This window comes from Pleurodeles waltl, chromosome 5, assembly GCF_031143425.1.
Source record: "Pleurodeles waltl isolate 20211129_DDA chromosome 5, aPleWal1.hap1.20221129, whole genome shotgun sequence".
Classification (NCBI taxonomy): Eukaryota; Metazoa; Chordata; class Amphibia; order Caudata; family Salamandridae; genus Pleurodeles; species Pleurodeles waltl.
Window position 1 is genome coordinate 707,973,111 of NC_090444.1, and position 15,609 is coordinate 707,988,719.

The 15,609-nt window shown below is 39.9% G+C and overlaps 1 protein-coding gene across 4 annotated transcripts in view; it reads right to left on the reverse strand.

Moving 5' to 3' along the window:
• ARID1B (AT-rich interaction domain 1B) overlaps positions 1–15,609 on the reverse strand; it is a 764,650-nt gene that overhangs the window by 128,855 nt on the left and 620,186 nt on the right. For all 4 annotated transcript variants that reach the window (XM_069234667.1, XM_069234666.1, XM_069234669.1 and 1 more), the window contains one exon: positions 1,249–1,394. In XM_069234667.1, the coding sequence (XP_069090768.1) occupies positions 1,249–1,394 (146 nt within the window). The remainder of the gene's footprint in view (positions 1–1,248; positions 1,395–15,609) is intronic.

Here is a 15,609-nt window from a genome sequence, read left to right on the forward strand (position 1 = left end):
CATTAATTCCTTTGTTATGTAAATATAGACTTGAATTTTATACGTATCACTTGGAAATCGGCCGCTACGTTTTTTATGATTTTGTATTTTTACAGTTTTTTACAAACTGAAAATCAGTGCTGCTCATGTACAGTCTCTCCTGTTCATGGTGACAAGTATGGCAAAAGCCTGCTTTCCCTAGAGCACACTTGATCCAGAAAGACCTGTGGAGAATGAAGGGGGATTCATGTTGGGTATTTCTACGGATACGCTGTTCGAGGCAGGAGGAGGGGCTACAAAACTGGGAAACCCATGAGACTGATGATATGCTTGACATGTCAAGGGACCCTGTTATATGGACACTGACAGGTGGTGCTCTTATTGTACTGTGTGCTTAAATCATGGTTCCAGTTTTCTATTCTTACAATTTTTTCCACATAAACATATAGAAACGTTTTCCATGTCTGTATTTATTGTCTATATTCATTTTTTAAACAGAAAGCTATTGCCAATAGCAATGAGCGGATGTACCATTCTGATCCATTTTCACACCATCCTCATCGCCAACAACGAGTCAATTGTCCATGTGTTTAAAAGGCATATTAAAACAGGTTCAATGATTGAGTGCAGAGGTTTCGGTTATTTGTGGTACCCGCCTCACCAGATGCAGTGTCGTCCCTTCCTCAGTCCATCTCCAAGCTAGAATGTGGTATTATCTACTTATTGCTGGCACAGGGAGGTAAAACCAAAAAGAAATATAATTTCTGAAAGGAGCTTACACAACTGCAGAGGTGCCTGGGTCAGTACTGCAATACTAATGTGCACAAATGCTTGTCACAACTCTAAAACAACAGCGACATCGAAGTGTGAGTGTACTCAAAATCTGTTACATAAACGTGAAAAGATTTTTTTTTAAATGTTTGTATTTATTCATCACTAACACAAGTAGATAAATATTAATAAAATGTGAAAAAACATATTGTCAAATACACGGAAAAGTATTTAAAAAAATACAAATACCGAGCATAAAACCAGAAGTACAAAGTATAATAGGCTTCTTGGCCACAACTTATAGTAATATATGCACTATAGGCAGCACGTTTCCAAGTTTTCTAACATAGCAAATAACTATACAGTAATACATTACAAAGTACACCCCAAAAGCAGGAACCGCTTTTAATTTAACTCTAGATTTTTGGTAATCTCTTCTCACGATCAAGTGGCTGATACCGTCCCAGCAACATTAATTCCTGGTGCAAAAAATATTACCTGCAGAGTTGTTCACCATGGTCGCGGCCATGCTGTACGGGGAGCCTTGCGGGTTCATTATGTTAGAGTTGTTATTCATGGACTGGCTGTACGGAGAGCTGGAGCCCATCATGCCACTGTGACTGGTGCCAGGAAAATTGCTCTGCCTGCGGAAACAGAAAGCGCACGCATTTGTGTTATACAGATTTGCTCTCGGCCTAGGGCCTTTTCCAGGGAAGAGGCTGTCATGGACAGGATTAGCAGCCAGTTACACACACATGCGTTCTTACCACCAGTTTCCATATCCGAATAAATAACTATTTTAGCCTTGACAGTACTCGACAATACAACTGAAAAAAGCTGCATCTAATGTAAAAGTGTATGTTGGAAATGACAGCTGAAATCATGCCAGAACAAAAGGTGTGTGCAGTATTTTTCAGAGTAATAATGCAAGCTGGCGTGGAAGCAATTTTACAAGCGAGTTCAACGTCAGTAAGTTCTAGTACCAAATCTAATAACTGTGCCACTTAACATTTAAGATATCTATTTTCTTTGTGATTTGTGTAAAGCACTACATTCCATCTTACTCATTTATCACGTCGTCCACCGTCTACTGCAAGCAAGGTGTACCGAGCAAACAAATTCTTAGACTATGTAGTTTCATTTTAATTCCAATAAGAATAGAACTAAAAAATACTATAGATCAAAGCAAGTCCAGAAAGGCTGGACCCATATCATCTTTGCATGTTATCTATACATAATAAATCTGTGGACAATTAAAAAAAAAATTTAACTATTTGACCTAATCAATAGTTATCCTGATAATCTATCACGGATCAAACCATAGGAACCCCTTTCTATGGATGCTCACGATTCTTATAGTACCCCGGAAAGCTGACCATTTAAAAAAAAAAAAAAAAAAAAAAACAACGAGCACTTTCCTATAAAGTACGAGATGTGCATGTGTATATGAGACTAATATTGCAGAGCTAAAGTCTCAGGCTAAGCAGGCTCAAATAGTCAGATACCTTTAAGAATACCAAGGTGGATGAAGACTCATTTTGATAGATCGGGCTGTACCTACTTTAAAATACTCGAGGTAGGCAAGCCTATAGGATTATTAGGGAGCGCCGAGCCAAGGGTCCGACTCGGATCTTGGAGCCCTTGTACGAGCCGAGCCCTGAAAATGTTTGCTTTCTAAATCATACAACAAACATCATGTAAAATACAACAATCTCTTCAACCACAAGCACAAAGATTCCATATTTTTCTTCATCTCAACACTAACTATCAAGCCGTGTTTTATTTACCGAAACTAAATAATAACCACTGGTATTTCCACTAGGATGTGATCACACTCTGGACTTCATTTTACTGAAGTCAGGAAATCTACTATTCCAAAGAGGACTAGTAGAACTCAAATGTCCAATCTTTGGGCTATATCCTCCTCTAAATCCATTCAGCAGTCCTGAATACGGTTCTCTCAGTCTTCCAGTTAATTTTTCCTACCGACTCTAACATCAGTCTATAAGATTCTCTCTCTACCCTTGCATGGCCCACTACCTTTCTCTAACCTCCTGTCATTTTGCTTACAGTTCTCATAAAAATAATATTACATCTTCATGGACACCTCTCTTTTAATGGGAATCCACAGCAATGCTCTTCACTTTCTAGTTTCTCGCTTTGATAGTAAAACACAAGCACAGCAGGTGCAATGCCATGAGAATTTACTACATGAATGCTTATTGTGAGGCCACATATTGCCCTTGAGTAACCCCGCCTGGGCTTGCCCAGTACTCTCTCAGTTCTTTCAAACCTTGAGTGATGCCACTCTCAGTAAAACATCACCTTACCTATCAGTTTTAAAACAATACCTAAATATTTATAGCTGGCCCATCTCCAAGATTAGGTCGACAACAAATACAGGCAAACCTCTTCCACTTTCCATGAACAGTAGAAATACAATGTGACCTGTCATCGTTAGGCATGTCTTAGAATACAAAGGGTGAAAACTGTTGAATAGCAGGAACAAACCCATAGCAGGGATAAACCATGAATTAGAATGGTTCACTTGAATTGTGCAATACACAAGCCTGAAGTGGATCTAGTCATGTGTTACAGACGTCACTTTCCAAGAACAGATTGTTCCCTCTCGAAACATAATCAGGCACTAGTAATTTCAAGAACAGCACGCAGTTCTGGCCTCCTCCGTTTGAAATGCTATGATGTTAAACAATATATATATATATATATATATATATATATATATATATATATATATATATATATATATATATATATATATATCTTTTTTTCTTTTTTAATTGTATGTTTATGATCTTTGCTATAAACTAAATAAACATGTATAAATAAATAAAAAATTAGAAATCAGTCTCATCAGCCACTAGCAGTTATGGGCACCCAATTGAATGAATACATATCTGCTGGTGCCTAAGACAAAGACAGAGGCACGGAATTAGTGATGGATTTGGTAATAGCATCAGAAAACAGTGCCAGAAAATGGGAGATTGCAAAATATCAATGACAAATGAACAAGGGCATCAAGTCAGACGAGTAAGAACTACAGATCTATTCATATTACTTCTGCATATTCTAGGTAGACCTATATAATCATTTGTGAATCCATTAGTAAACATAACAGCAACATACTATTTATTTTGAATATGCCATTAATTTTGTATAAAACGAAGTCAGTGATTTTTGTAATCTTGACACCATATTGACCTACTACTGATTTCTCCGTTTACAAATACGGTTGCCAAGTTTAAGACTAACACACAAAACATTCCCTGCAGCATATCCCAGGGTCAGCAAAGTCCTATACTCAACGTGACCCATACACCGCCAGCAGATGAAGGTGCCTATTAACAATAAATGCGGGAGTGCTAAATTATGGATGCATGGCAATGACCTCTGCATTTCGATAGCTTACATTATTTTAAGGGCAACAATCGTGTCCCTTTAACACCATCCATATAATATTTGACTGTGTGAGCCTACAGGTTAGTATGTAAGTTAAACGTGTAGAAAACGGTTTTGCACACCTGGTTACATAATTTTAAAGAACTCAACAGAAGATAATTTTAGATCTACTGTAAGGACTTTATAAGTGGTGTTAATTGAATACCATTCTCTGTTTGAGCCCTCTCAAATAGGAGAAATATGTATTTCTGAAAAAGCGGTCTTGTGCAAGGAACTTGGTGCCGAGATCTTCAGGAAGCAAATGTCCATCACTTGAGCTAAGCGATCACAGTCAGGCCTTGCTATCAGTCATGCTAAGGTGTCATTACTCTGAGTAGCACGGCATTTCCAAAGCACAAGGAGTATTCTCCAAGGAAAGATTGTACAAAGATATAAAGAAAGGGAAAATACAGATTCTGAAGGGTTCTTTTCAACACACACACCTTTAAATGTAAATTGCTCTGGTATACAGTTTGGAAAGTAATCCGGTAAATTTTAGGTGAAAGCAGTTCATTCTAGAGAAGAGATTAACAGCTGGAGAAAAGTTTTCTAAACACTGATGCAGAGAGAAAAAAGGTCTCTGAAAAGTATACAAGATTGAGAAATTAAAGGCACTTGGTCTGTCTTCGAAAAACTGTGTATACCGGGAATGCATGAAATTGAAGGACAATTTCAGAAACAATAGATTCTCATATACACATTTGGAAATAAGAAGCACCTCAAAAACTGCATGGTTATTAAGCAGAAACAGGGAATGCCATACAATACAACAGACCCACGCTTTGCATTGTAAAAACTCAATCATACGTGTGGGTTCACAAATATGTCAGCGTTACAGTAGAACTGAAGCTACTTCAAGTGTGGGTTGAGGTTCAAATTTGTATACCTAATATAACACAACTTTCTTGTATTTTTACAGCGTGCAACAGTGTGCACCAAACGAAACTCTGGAAACTCAAAGTCAAAAGGAAAAAACAGATTTTGCGAAATCAAATACAGTTCTCGCTTGGATTGTTCTTGCAAGCAGCCACTTGAAGTATCAATGCTAACATAAAATGCCACAGACCAAATTCAGCTGGAAACCAATAAAGTCCATTGCCAAAATGATTAAAATGATGCCAGATATCGACAGGATCTCTTTCAAATAAAGTATAAGTCACGAAGCAACAGTAAGTGCCATAAACGATCACAAAGTCAGTGGCTAGACCAAGAGTTTGAGCGATACTGAGAATTTCTGAACCTGTATTTGGGAACTATTTTAGGAACAGTTTTTCAGGGGACTTCTGGCACGCAGATCAACGTAAGGTAGCAGAATGGATTCCCAACCACTTACATTTTTAACAGTTCTTTAAGCAAGTTACCATTTAGTAGCAATGCCACGCTTTGACTGGTTGCTCCATTCATTTTAAAGGTGTGTACAGACACACCAGAATATGATTAAAACAAGAATCGCTCTGTGTCTGAACCACGAGTATTGCTATATAAACTGAAAAATCTAAAATTATTGTCCTTTGAGTGCATCTTAGCTGGTTGGCACTGATCTTGCTTCTACACGCATTAACCTGGTATATAATAGATTTATCCTCATGAATGCCTGATCTTCCGATTAAGACTGAAACACATTGACCACCCTAAAGTGGCTAGGTCTGACTTTTGATTTTGACATTTTCAGAATGTATTACACTTATAGGACAATTGTGTCCATCTTTTATCAATTTTCAAGCCACCTCCGTCATCCCCTTTTTGGGTTTATAGACGCACCTTCTTTCCTATGTTCAACCCATGTAATGTCTGAAGTGGTACTGTTTATCCATATAATACCAGGTCACCACTGTTGCTGAGTAAACATGATTATTATGTAACCTTTTAATTTGCTTACTTTGGTTAATGAATCTGAGATAAATTAAATGTTTGTATGGCACTCAACTGTTAGGGTGGGGTGCTCCCACAAAACAAAATCCTCTTCCCTTTCGTCTACTCCTTCGTGCCTGACTTCTCCGCCTTTTCCCTCTTTTATTTCCCACAAATGTATACATCTTTCCGTATGTACTAATGCTCAGGCATTACTTTTCACTGCTAGCAGTCATAATCTGAACATATCCTTGCTCTGGATTTTTTTTCGCTTGCACACATGCTTGAGGGTAGACCTGCATTTTACATATTTACCTAGAACAGAAAAGCTGCCAAGTTCCCCATGAAACCTACACCCATCCGGTAAAAGTCTACAACGGGTTAAGCTGGTATGCATTGTGTCACACATTGTTCATTTTTTATAGTTGATGTTTTTGTCCTATTTCTTTTTTGTTTTGCTGTAGCTACATGACTGTATAGTTGCATAATCTGTGTAACTGGAAATTATTTTTGCCTTTTTACTACAACTGGGGGCTGAAATTTATCAGATGCTTCTATGTTTAAAGCACCACTTTTTTCCTAAATGGGTTGGACCAAAGATATCCCACAATATATCAGGTTTCTGCTAGTGTATGCCTTTTATAAGGGCTGTAACTGCCAAGGTAACAGCATGACTACAAACTGTGAAAATTACTACATCCAGATACAATCACAAATCATAACTGCTGACCAAATTGCCTAACCTCCGGCATAACAATATTCCTTTTCTCTTTTTGGAATAACAAAGCTGGAGTTGGGTTTTTATTATTTTAACACGCTGACCTGCCAAATAACCAGAAGTGAGTAATTTAGACCTGCCTTGACACAGATTAGCGTTTAGCATTTATAGTCTGTCAGCTGTTGACACCAAACAGTACGTTATTCATGGATGTTTCCTACACCTACACACACTTTCCTTAAGCCTCGTTCCATCCAAATAGGTGACTGGCAGTGCATTCTTCCACGGATGACAATGGAGGGACTGTGAAAACAGACGTCAAAATTATTTTTTGTAAAGACAAAAATTACATAGACTAAAAAACATGTCAGGTACTCATAATCCCTAAACACAACTAAAGTTAAGAAAGTGAAGGTTGATATGTTAACAGTGACCACAGCATAAAAACGCAAGACATGAAATTCTTGAGTTAGGGTGGTTCTTTACCTCAATCCCCAACCCCACTGAAATCTTAACTCCCATCTGTTATTACTTGAGAAAGCGTGGCTGAAGCTCCCCATAACAAACCAGATGGCTTAGATACCATCCTCAGTTGGAACATTGCCGGGTTGGAGAGTAAAATGAACAACCCTGAATGGGGAAAATTTATAGACAAACATAAAATATGTCTCTTCCAAGAAACATGGGCGCTGGAGCCTAAATACAGAATCGGTTACAAAAGCTACTGGGTTCCAGCAAATAAGGTGAATTCAGGGAGACCCTCAGGTGGCCTGCTAATATGGCTCAGCTGTTCCCTCAAATGCCAAATTGAACCAATTGATTTGGGCTGCCCTGATCTAATGGGTCTATCAATACCATCTCTTAGAGAGAAACCACTTTTAATAATTAACATCTATAATAGGAGCCTGGGCAATAAATATGAGTCCAACGCAGTGACTATTTTAGACAATTTTCTCACCGATAAATCACCCTCTCATTTTATTCTCATTGCCGGAGATTTTAACACCACTTTTGAACCCTACCTGGCCCAGGAACTATATAAAGATGAAGATGCTCATTGGGGCATCCCCCAGCTGGTGTCAAGCAAAAGACCTAAAATCAACAGACTATCATACCAGCTCATGGACATTACACTGGCACACGGCCTCCGGGCTTGCAATGGCCGTTCCCGCTCGGATCTTAACCTTCACCCCACATTTAAACGTGGGTTGCAGAAGAGCCAGATTGATTACATCTTGCTCGACATCCGCCTTTGGGGTCACATGGTCGATATGAACATCACAGAACATGAGGAAAGCGACCATGAACCACTGATTTTATCACTCAGGAACCTACTACCCCTACTTGAAGTCTCCTGCCCCAAGTCCTATAGACAGCAGCTCGCACTGACCAACAACAGGCGAAATGTTAGATGGAAATCCCTGAACACTGACATAACCACTTTGGCAAAAGTGTACAGGCAGCTGGCGGATCATATGGAATATATACTTCAACCCACGAAAGATAGTGGTGGGCTTATAGCAGCCCACACACTGTTTTTTAACTCTTTAAAAACTCTACTTACTAAAGAGTCGGCAACAGAGCCTAAACAGAACTCTAACGCAAGATGGTTCAACACTGCATGCAGAGAAGCACAGCATAAGTTGCTGAGAGCCCTAAGAGGTGGCCAGATGGATTATATAAGGGAAGCTAGAAAAGACTACAAAAAGGAACAAGGTAGAGCCCGTAGGAAATGGGATGAATCAAGATGGGTCCTCCTCCTGGAATCTGCTAAAACAAACGACACCACAAAATTTTGGAAATTGGTAGCTGATGCCAGCAATGAACCACACCGTTCGCCTGGTGCCTCAATACTCCCTGCAGAATGGTCCGACCATTTTTCCCAATTATACCTGGGGACCACCGATGCTGCTTCCCGGGATCTGATCCATATCATGACCTCCGAGACCCCCAAAATTGAATTCACTTTGGCAGATACCAAGGCTGCGATTGCCTCAATGAAATGGGGAAAGGCCCCCGGCCTTGATAAAATACCAGGAGACCTTTACAAGACGAATCCAGATGTATGGGCCCCATACTTAAACCTCATTTCCAATGAGATAGCTGCTGGAGCACCTGTTCCGAGCTCCTGGTTGGGAGCAGAGATAGTCCCCATTTTTAAGAAAGGCGACCCCTCTAACCCTGCCAACTATCGCCCAATCTCCTTACTCAACAACTTCCAAAAAATCTTTGCAAAGCAAATTTTGTCCTGTCTAGAAGACTGGATTTTAGAAACAAACGCCATCTCTGATCTACAAGCAGGGTTCAGACCAGCAGTCAGTACTATAGATCAGGTGCTAAGATTTTTAACAATAAAATGGAAAACTGTAGAAATAGGAAGGGGTAACCTTTACGTAGTTTTTATTGATCTCAGAGCCGCGTTCGACCTGGTCCCCAGAAACCAGTTATGGCTGACGCTAGCCAATATGGGTGTCCCGCATGGCCTTCTGAAACTTATTACCCGCCTACATGAAAATACCTATGCCCAAATCAGGAACGGCAAGAAGGGTGATCTCACAGAACCAGTGGCTATTGAGAGGGGAGTTAGACAGGGGTGCGTTCTGGCCCCAACTCTTTTCCTATTATACATAAACAACTGTATCAAGTACTTAGCAAACTGCACAAATGATTCTCCCAAGCAGGCTGGAACCAAAGTCCCCTGCCTACTCTACGCAGATGACACTATTCTTTTGTCTAAATCACCCATGGGAATTCAAAACTTGGTAAATCAGTTTGGTGTATACTGCAGAAACTATGGATTAGACATAAACCATAAGAAAACTAAACTTATGATATACAGCGCCCCGAACAAGAAGCTCAGCGCAAACATGAAGATGGATTTAACTCCCCTGGAGAGAGTAATGGAATATGACTACTTGGGCATTAGACTATCTGACAAGGGCAGCTGGGAGCCAGTCATAAGGAAAGGGGCACTAACAATTAGCCAAAGATGTGGAGTAATAGGACGCAAAGCTAGCACTGCCACAAGCCCCCCTCTGATCCTTATCTCTGAAATATATAAAGCACAAATCCGTGCTGCGGCCCTATATGGAGCAGAACTTTGGGGATTACACAGACAGATGGATACTCTCCAAACCAAAGAAAATAACTTCCTCAGACACATATCTAGACTGGGGAGGGGCACGCCAATGCTCCCCCTCAGACTGGACCTGGGCTTAAATAGTATCAAAGACATAGCATATCTAAGACCACTCCTGTATTGGGTCAGACTATGGAAAACAGACGAACTTGAACCCTACAGGGCAGCAGTTAAAGAACTATTACCACCTCATCACGGATGGGAAAAGGTACGGTGGCTCAGGGAGATGAAAGCGGCATGGACCAAACTGAGTCTATCCCAGTACTGGGAGAACCCCGAGATGATTCCTGGCAGTGCTAAACGCCTGATCAAAGAACATTATTGGGCAAAAATCAACGAGGAATCTCTCGGTTCAAATGGGTCAGGTCGGCTGACAGCAGAATTCCTGCTGGTCAAACACGTTCCCTTCCCTGAAAGCTCCCTGGATCTACCCATACCAGCCCGTGCTCGCTCTCTACTACTCCAGCTCAGGTACGGGACATTGGCGGTCAATAGCTACACGGCTGGTTGGTCGACTAACAGTTCCCCATCGGACAAATGCATAAATTGTCATTTATGCAAGGAAACAGCTGAACACATCCTATTTTTTTGCCCTCTGTACAAAGGTCCCCGAGGGAAGTGGATTATTCCCCTGTGCAGAACACTCCATCCACTATCCCGCAACAGTCTATTCAGAATATGTAAATACGACACTTCCATACTGATAATCAGCGCTGTTTCTAAATATCTGGCAGCAGCATGGAAAATTCGTAATAGGACTATTCTAGATTTTAACTCACTGTTTGAAGAGCTGTCTAGAAAACAGTAAATCAGCATCCTGTTATATCAGCCTTGGGCTCTAATTGTAAACCGCGACTTATTGAGCACAAAAGACCGTATTTCTAAATAAGTGCTACATCGAGTTATTTTAACTAAAGTGTTTTATAAATTTAAAATTATATTTAATTTTATAATTGTCAAGATGCAATTTATTGGATTAATTAACCCAAAAGAACTAATTAACCTAGAGCATCATCTACCTCTGTCTGACTTCTTAAATTTTTAATCAGTTTTACTGTCTGGAGTTTCAATGCCTGATTTTATATAGAGATGTGCCACACAACAGCTTTTACGTTATTATTATTTTATTGTTCAGGGTTATGTACAGGGTAAGATCCAGAGACTATTCCGAGCACTTCTTTCACCCCACCTATTTATGAAATCTTTCTCAGGCAGCTACTGGACCCCTACTTTTTTTTACTATTGTTCCTTTTATTGTGTACTGGTTTATGGTTTTTATCTTTCTCTACGTATGTATATATTTTTAAACCTTTTAAATGGCCCAAATTTGGACCGAATAAACTATTGATTGATTGATACTTGAGAAAGCTTAAAATTAGCTGTGCTTGAGAGACTCACCCTTTAGATCTACAAGTCTATCTTCTTACAAATCATCGAATTGCACCCAATCCCATTCTCAAAGATTTTGCATCGAATCTGCTAAGCCTGGCATTAGAACAATACATTACTTAATTAATTCTATCCTCAAATATGTCAGAGGTGAGTGTGTCTGGCTTTAGGAATGAATCACTGGTAAAAGAAAAATCTACAGAGGTATTTGTGCAAACTTGAGATTTTGGCAACTTATGATTTGAAGTCTTTTGGTTTTTACAAAATATTTTTTGTAAAATGTTTTCATGCAATCGACAACTGAGACGCAGATGATATTCGCAAACCAAAAAGAGCTATTTCTCTCCCGTTTGTGATTGCACAAGTGCTAGTGTTCTGATTTTACCATGTAGCGCTGTACCTCAAAAAAAGGTCTCACCACTCTCAGACCTTGCAAAATACAATAAAAACCAGAATAGGGAGCACCCACCAAATAATCAATGCAGCATTGGAATAGTGTCCATATTAAGGCCAGAAAGAGAGCTTACTCATATGAAAGTCCATTCAGATGAGAACAGAGATTCTTCAATTTAGTTCATAAACACATGACTAGAAGTAGAGGCGAGTCTTCAAATTCAAACACTTTATTCTTCACATATTGAATATCCAGCCAATGCGTCATGCCTTTTGACAATGGCTTCATCAGGGAATACAAATGACTTTCTAATAATATCACCATGTGAAGTTTTATCATTGTAAGGTACAATCTACCACATCAGGGATGGTTATTGGACATGAAACCTCCGTATCAAGGTCTGGCTCCTGGCGTGGTCAATCCTTCTCCCTAGACCGGTATAACTCCCTATTCTGTTGATTTTCTGTTCAGGTGATATTGTTAGGCATGGGTGGTCAACATGGGAACAGGCTCAGCATGTTGTCATCTCAGGTTTATAAATGAAATGTCTCAATAACAGGTGCATTACTTGATGTTTTGAAGCTGCATTAAAGTTGACTAGAGCTATTTGGCAAGGCCCCAAGGTTGAGCCCACTTAACTGATTTGGATGTTGAGGGATAAAGCACAAATTGTCCTTTCCTTATCACATTTCCAGGGAAAAAACTTGTATTGTGAAGAAATGCATGGAAGAATGTGCTATTAGGCAGTTTGTCAATTTTAGAAGTGTGGACAGGGAAAGACGTGAGTTCTGAACTTGGCTTCAGGTACCAAACTCTGACAAACAGAGGATATTGTTGGAGTCTGTGAACCGTCATCACTGTCCACTGGCCTTTTCAAACAGCAGGCACAAAAGTAGATTAGCCTTCTTATTTGTCACAATCATTTCCATGGGTTAGTACATATTTGTACGTATGCAATGCCGCACTGATTGACAATTTTATACAATGCACAAATGTAGGAATTACTTAAGTTGGTAAAAGACAAAAATTGATCATCTGTCAAACTGTCGACAAACTGTCTCCTACTTACTTAATTACTGTGGAAGAACTTATCATTTCAATAAGAAATGCTCTACAAACCAACAGAGCCTCAGTACATAAAGTAAAGTAAAAACCAAGGTGAGTAGCTAATTCGGATAACAGAGCAGAACACAAATAGTATTACATCTACTAGACAAAACGGTAACTATAACCATAACTAGTTATTCAAATTAGAAGAACACTGGAGACAAAGGAGTGCACCTGAGAGTGAAAATAGATTAGTTAGACTTGCCTATTGTGCCTTCCATTGTACCCACTTCCCCAAGTGAGGAACCACTTGCCATTTGCCAGACGTGGACATAACAAAAAACAAAGCGGGTACTGGCTACCGTAATGTCTAGCAGCCATTTGAGGCGCAAATCACCTCCTCCAAACAATTCCATCTCGAACAGGTAATTTAAAAATGTTGTTTGGTGCAGCAGAAGCTAACTGGATGGCTACACAGTGTTCATGTGTATAAAGGCACTGATGCATAGTACTTTCTAGTATGCAACAAGGACCCTAGCAGAGAAGGATGGACAGTTCTAAACATATAAACAGCAAAAAGTAGGCGAAAAAGGAAAAATAATTAGGATGTAGAACTTAACCTGATTTTGCCTCAACTTCAACAAAAGGACTGGATGTATGCCATAAACCTACACAACGGGTACACTTCCACAACCTGATAACCTAGAAACACAGAAATGTCAGCAGTTCACTGTAAAGTACACTAGAACTAGAACTCTTGCCATTCGGTCTAATAACTGTCACTAGATGAGCATTCCTAAACATCAGCACTCTCAAACCCTCTCACAATGCATGCATTTAAATCTTGTCACAGACCCTAGACTCATACACCATCCTAAACGGCTAGCATTCTTGCACCCTGATTAATCAGAGTAACTTATGTGGAATGGATAAGGGTCTGTACCATGGACCCTTTGAAATGTTCAAAACATGTCCAAATGCTAGCTCAGAACCTTGTTACGTCAAGAGCACAGATGCTTCATTAGAGCCAAAATCAAGTCAATAATAGCGGAGGTGTTAATCGCTGAAAGCCTAGCCAAGGTAGCTGCAGAGACAAGGTCTGGCATTCAGTACGTTTGGTGGCCTCCTCCTCAATCGATGGCTCAGCCTTCGAACAAGCTTGAGAACCTAGGTAAAAAAAAGAGGAGAGTGTACCTCTTCCCATTGTGTGTCAAACAGTGAATCTATCTGTAGCATCCTCCACAGCGTGGGTCCCTTCCGCTAAATACACCACACACGGAGCTATAGTAAAACATGTCTTAATTCTTCCGGCGTGTAACTGTGAACTCAACATTCTAAACCAGTATTCCATTTACTACGTTCCAAGCGCTTATATCACCAATCTACAGAGTCCATAGGGAACAATTAGAGTTCTGTCATTCACAAACACACAAACACTGCATCTCCCCCTCTGTTAAATAAAAAATAAAAGTTAAAATATACATATACACAATTATAGTTCTTCAATGAGCCTTCTGAGTCCTTTATGGCTCATCCCGAGCGCGTGTTTAGGATCGGTGAATGATCACTAGTAGTGTCCGTGACATGTGTTGTTAAAGTGGGAGCAACTTCAGTCATGGTTTCCTCACTGGGTTCATTAACATCAGCTTCCTTTCCTGCAGAGACGTCTGACTAGCTCTGAACTGCATGTATAAAGTGCAGAGAGTCTTGCTTAATGGACTTCCAAGGGTGCTGGGTAGTCACCATGAGTCCTTTCGTATTAGTAACCTAAAGAAAACTCACTGTTAAGTGGAGCATCAGATATACGCTTGTGTGATCGACGGACAATCATTCGATCTCATGGAGTGAACACAATGTCTTTAGCATGCCACTGTTGATCTGCCTAAGCCTTCATTTGTTTCTTACGATTCAAAAGTTTTTTATCTGTACTTCTTTTTCAGAGCATGAGACCTGGTTGGTCCACTGAGGTAACTTGGTTGTCATAGCTCTCCCGAATATAATCAATGCAGTCCTTTTGCCTGTGGTCAAATGGGGGGTCGTACGATAAGCTCACAGGGTAGAATTCAGAACAGTTTCAAGGTCGAGCTTTTCTAAAGCAGCACTCTTTAATGTGCTCATGAGTCGTTCAACCAGGCCATTGGCCTGGGGCCAGAGAGATGTGCTTTTCTGATGCTTCACATTTAAGTGACTGATAAAATCTCTGAACTCTTGACTGTTGAAAGGTGGGCTGTTGTCAGACTTCAAGATTGCTGGAACATCCCATGTCACAAAGAGAGTGTCTAATCTCTTGATAACTTTTTTTTGTAATGGATGAGAGATCTTCAACCAAGAGAAAATGGGTGTATTCATCAACTACTACCATTAGGTCTCAAGAGGACTAAAAACGTCAACAGTAATTCTCTCCCACTTATGCTTTGGTAGCTCTGACATGTTTAATGGGTTTTGAGTGGTGTTTAACAACAGACAGTTGCACAGATGACAGGCCTTTGACTCCTTTTCAACTCTTTCATCAAGATGAGGGAACCAAACTCGGTCTCGGAGAGCTCGTTTGGAGGCAACAATTCATCGATGTCCTTCATGAGCCACTTCAACTATCTGTTGTCGTAAATTTTCCAGAATTACAATTCCCAACCCTCTCAGTATTGTGCCTTCTTGAGTTACAGACAATTTATCTTTGACATTCTTGAATTTCTGATGCTCACTGTCACGGGCAAGAGGTTGACTGTGCTGGCTCCACGAATAATGTGTTATAATGTCTTGACTCGTAGCAGCAACAATTTGCTCCAATGAAAAGGCAGCTGGTGTACTGGATTTTACAATTAAGTTTATGTAAGCATCAGTCGTTTTATAAAGGGTAACAAA